General features: G+C 48.0%; 1 protein-coding gene across 1 annotated transcript in view; it reads right to left on the minus strand.

Annotated features, from left to right (window-relative positions):
• Window positions 1–3,328, minus strand: part of syn2b (synapsin IIb) — a 64,076-nt gene extending 60,748 nt beyond the window's left edge. Inside the window, exon 1 of the mRNA XM_031568445.2 lies at window positions 2,541–3,328. Within this exon, the coding sequence (XP_031424305.1) occupies window positions 2,541–2,932 (392 nt within the window). The 5' untranslated portion in view covers window positions 2,933–3,328. The remainder of the gene's footprint in view (window positions 1–2,540) is intronic.
• Between the last annotated feature and the right edge of the window lie 1,870 nt (window positions 3,329–5,198).

Consider the following 5,198-nt stretch of genomic DNA (forward strand, 5'->3'; position numbering starts at 1 on the left):
AAGGTCCTCCGGTGTCTCACTGTCTGTTGTGTGGATGTGTGTGCATCTGCATGCAGTTACATAAGGAGAGGGCTGGACTTGAAATCACTGGGATGGCAATAAGACCTCTCGTTGCTTCTACAGCAGGGACGACCGTGGAAAGCAAAATCTCTGTTAAGGTTCCGAGTTGTGAAAGTGTTTAGTTGAGGGTTATGTAAGGCTCTCTGAGTGGACATACACATATGCTTGTGTGCTCACAGAGCCCTAGGTCAGACAGCCCCTCCAGGAACTTGACATCTTATCTTGCAATAATGGGTTTATTGCCTTGTTCGCAATCATTTTCAGCAATGTTTTAAGATTTCAGCAGGTGTAAGCCCAGTATCAAATTTTCAAACGGCCTCCAAACCAAGACGTATTGTGTTTTATAATGTGATATTAACGCACCTACGTACATTAATAATCTATTGCAAAGTCTTAATAGCCAGAAGTCTTTTTATGGTTTACCATCTCTTTCCAGTGATCACAGATTTTAAATAGATTTTTAGAGAACTCCCACTGGAAATCGCAAATAAAAAATGACTGCCATTTCAACCACTGCCATTTCTCACAGCAAATTCAATCATTAGCACAACAAATCCTCCAAGATCCCACGGGGACTGCCTAGGCAAACACATATTCTCTGTGCACCAACAGAGACTAATGTCCAAGGCAAAAGCGGCATTACCCAGAGAAATGAAGAGGTTCAGAACACATTTCCCACATAATGAAACAGCATGAATGCATCCCTTAATGACACCATTGAGGCTGTCTCCTTCTCCATCCCCACACTGTCACTCTTCACACACAGTACAGCAGCCAAACACACACATAGAGCCTGTCTGACACTATACTACCCATATGCCAAATACAGAGCCTTGTTGAAGGGTTGTGTGTGTGTGTCTGTGTGTGTGTGTGTGTGTGTGTGTGTGTGTGTGTGTGTGTGCGCGTGTGTGTGTGTGTGTGTGTGTGTGTGTGTGTGTGTGTCCAAGGGGGAGGGGTTTAGTGAGTCAATCTGTCCGTCATCTCTCTGATCTTGTATTTGTGGATTCGTGTCACACCTCAGCGCATACAGGCTTTGCCTGTGTAATGGGAGAAAAGCAAATTTCACTCAGCACCAACACAGACATCCTGCTCTGCAGTGGCTCTTTGAGTGCTGCATCTGTCGAGCCTGTTCAGAAATATGATGGACTCAGGCACATCTAGAGGCATGTACACCAGTGTACTGATTGGGTCATTTTTTTTAAAACATATTGACATTTACATACTAATGAAATAAGTCCAGATATAATGCTAATTGCACTATGAAAGCATCACCATTCACAACAACAACCTAAAAAGGCAAGAAAGCTGGGCTCCTGTGATATAATACAGGGAACATGCCGAGAAAAACCCAACCAATTTCACAGAAAGCTTTGCTGTTTGCTTCTTGGAAGGGGGTGGAAAATCAATAGAATTAACCTAAAAGGTACAGGTCTCTCTCTGCTTCCTACCTGAAAAGCAGAGCGTCTCCTGAAACAGAAGGACAATGTAATATTAATGCCCGTGCCTTTAGTGAGATGGATTGTGTAATTGCACACAATTATTCGGACTCTCTCTCCTCAGCCATTCTTATGCAAATGCTTTGAATATTTTTTTCCACAAGCATTTATTTGCTCTGATGCCATTTCTGACACACTGCCCATTCATCAAGTGCATCCGCAAAGAGGGATTCTTCTTCTTCCTCACGCTAACCAATGGTGGCATGGCAAAGCCCCATTCACATTCACATTCACACCAAAGCGTCGGACAATAAGCTGCAATAGCTGCATCTCTTAGGTCTTATAAGCAATTAGGCCTGCCTTGACAGTATGGTGTAGTGAGGGAAAGTAGTAATGCAAAATTCAGCTTGTTTTCCTCACATATACACAGTCAGGCAAAACCCACAGCCATACACACACACACACACGCACAGACACACACACACAGACACACACACACACACACACACACACACACACACACACACCTCAGAGGCTGGGTAAAATGTCCCTCTATTTGCCACATGCTGTTGATGACCATGCTATCACTTGATGATCACCTGATGTTATGACGCCGTTTGAAACACAGAGTGCTGGTGAGTGGGGCACAATGCACACATGTTTTCATTGAGAAACTACGGTGCAACCTTTTTCAGCGTGTTACAATCAATGCAGCCGTCAGGCAAAGCAGTCTCATCCACTCATGCACATGTCACTAATCCAGCAGTATCACCCTGAGAGTTGGCTGCTGCTGCCGAGCCATTTGAGGAAAAACGCAATGGAGTCGCTGTCCAAGGTACCCATTCCAACACCTCACAACAGCCAAGGACACATGCTTCAAGTTTCATCAGCCCAAGAAACTGCTCTGTTCGTTCTGAAAAGTAATATGCCACCGTATGTATCTAGAAAAGACCAAAACAGAGGGGAGGAGGAGGTGGTTTTAAAAGTAAGGAGAAACAGAGCATTTTCACTGGCGCTGAAGAGAGAGCCAAAGGGTCCACTCACCACTCGTGCTCCGGCTCGTCGATGACCAGGAGGACCTTGAACTTCCTGACGCCTGGAGGAGACGGCGGCGGCTCGACCAGCCCGGCGGACGCGGCCGTCTGCTTCACCACGTTGGTGATGGAGCTGAAGAAGCCCGCGCCACTGGACTGCCGCCGCTCCGGAGCCGGCGAAGCCAAGGGCGACCTGGCAGGGGACCTGGCAGGAGCCGGGGCCAGCACCTGGGCAGGAGCGACAGTAGCTGGGGCAGCAGTAGCTGGGGCAGGGGCAGCGGCCGCTGGGGCAGTGGGGGGTGGAGGAGTAGGAGGGTCGGGTCGCTGGAGGTCCGTCATGTAGCCATTGGGGAGGTTGGCGATGAAGCTGCTGTCAGAGAGGCGTCTGCGCAGGAAGTTCATGGCGGCGGTTGGAGGTTGGAGCCCTGCTCAGGGATCTGTTCTCCTCACAGGTTCTCAAGGGGGAGGGTCACCGGCGGAGGGGGACGTCGGAGAGATGCTCTGGGTCTGGTCCACGCAGCGCTGGAAAGGGCAGCTCTAGCCCACTGTTTCTCCCCCGAGTCTCCAGGTGACCTGCTGCTTGCTGCCTGCCTGCCTGCTTTAGAGTGTGAGCTTGTGTGTGTGTGTGAGCGCGCACGAGTGTGCGTGTGGAAGCATGCGCGTGAGACACGGACACACTCTCTCTTCCAGCTAGTTCCGTCTGCCTCTACGATCCAACAGCCTGACTGCCTGCAGGAGATGTTCCCTCTTTCTTTCTCTCTCTCGCTGGCTCTGCCTGTCCTCCTCTTTCTCTCTCTCTCTCTCTCTCTCTCTCTCTCGCTGGCTCTGCCTGTCCTCCTCTCTCTCTCTCTCTCTCTCTCTCCCTCTCTCTCACACACGCTCGCTCCCTCTCTCTTCCCCCTCCCCCAGCCCTTGGTGTCCCTCCCCTCATGCTCTCTCTCCTGCATCACTGGTTACGTGGTCGTGGCGTAGTACAACCAGCACAACGGGGTTTCCAATGAATAACAATGAGGCAGGCACACATGAGGCAACGGGAGACTCCCCTCCCCTCCCCTCCTCCGTCAGCACAGTATCCCTCTGCCCTCTCCCATCTTTCCTTTCCCCCTCACTACTGTCTTTAGGGTGACATCCACATCCATCCCAGATGGCAGGGAGATGATAGTAGGGGAGGGGAGGGGAGGGAGGGGACCAGGCGTCAGTATTCTTAGAGTCCATACTGGCTCCTCCTTCACATTCCCCATCCCTGATTCATCCCAGGTCCATTGATTTCCACCTGGGGCTGCAAAAATCAGTGTTCACTTTTGATCCTGCCCACACACACACATACATACACACACACACACACACACACACACACACACACACACACACACACACACACACACACACACAGAAACATAAAAAGACACACACACACACACAGAAACATAAAAAAAAAAAACACACACACACACACACACAGTAACATAAAAAACACACAAACACACACACACACACACACACACACACACACACACACACACACACACACACACACACACACAGAAACATAAAAACACAGGCATCTGACCTTTCCCATTCCTCTGCTCTTCAAGCGGTACGACATGTGCAGTGGTCCTGAGGAAGTTCATCACATGTGCAGTGGTCCTGAGGAAGCACACACACAGAAACATAAAAACACACACACACACACTCTCTTCAACCGGTACTACAAGTGCAGTGGTCCTGAGGAAGCGGCTCCTGCAGGGCTAATGTTTCTCTCTTTCTACGAGATGAGAAGATGACTGAAGGTAGTAATTCTACATGTGCATCCTTCGCATTCCCAGGAGACGGTACATTTATTAAATTGCTCTGCACCAGCAATAACGAGACAAAAGTGCCTTTAGCAGGGTGTGACAATGATTAGAGCTAAATGAAATCCCATAAAATAAACAAGCGATGCATTGGTTTATCCTCTGCAGACTAGCTCTTTATGAGTAAACAGACATAAGTGCATGTTTAATGAATCCAAACATACTTGTGATATAATGATGGTGGAATGGCAGAGATCTGTGTGGCCCATTGGAGGGGTGTAAATGTGTTTTAATAGAGGTGTTGTGTGAAATGCTCTGAAGAATGAAGGTTTTGCAGCAGCTTTGTTTGTCCAATGTATGGCCTAAGCATCTTCGTAAGCGTATACTCTCACATGGTCTAAGCATCTTTGTAAGCGTATACTCTCACATGGCCTAAGCATCTTCATAAGCGTATACTCTCACATGGCCTAAGCATCTTCATAAGCGTATACTCTCACATGGCCTAAGCATCTTTGAAAGCGTATACTCTCACATGGCCTAAGCATCTTCGTAAGCGTATACTCTCACATGGTCTAAGCATCTTTGTAAGCGTATACTCTCACATGGCCTAAGCATCTTTGTAAGCGTATACTCTCACATGGTTTCCACTCTGCAAATGTCACCACAGAGCAACGGAAATGCTACATACTAAACTTAACACGACATGCACACAAACATGTTTTGTACAATCTGACAAGACATATCATTTGAATGTTCATGAGGAGTCCATTAATTGAATTAGGGACCTGCACACTTAAAATATATGACTTGGCCAGGTCAGAGCTTAAGAGCTTTTACCAGTATTTGTATTCCTGCTCTTGCGGGTAATGAGCCAC

Source organism: Clupea harengus, chromosome 5 (genome assembly GCF_900700415.2).
Source record: "Clupea harengus chromosome 5, Ch_v2.0.2, whole genome shotgun sequence".
NCBI classification, from domain to species: domain Eukaryota; kingdom Metazoa; phylum Chordata; class Actinopteri; order Clupeiformes; family Clupeidae; genus Clupea; species Clupea harengus.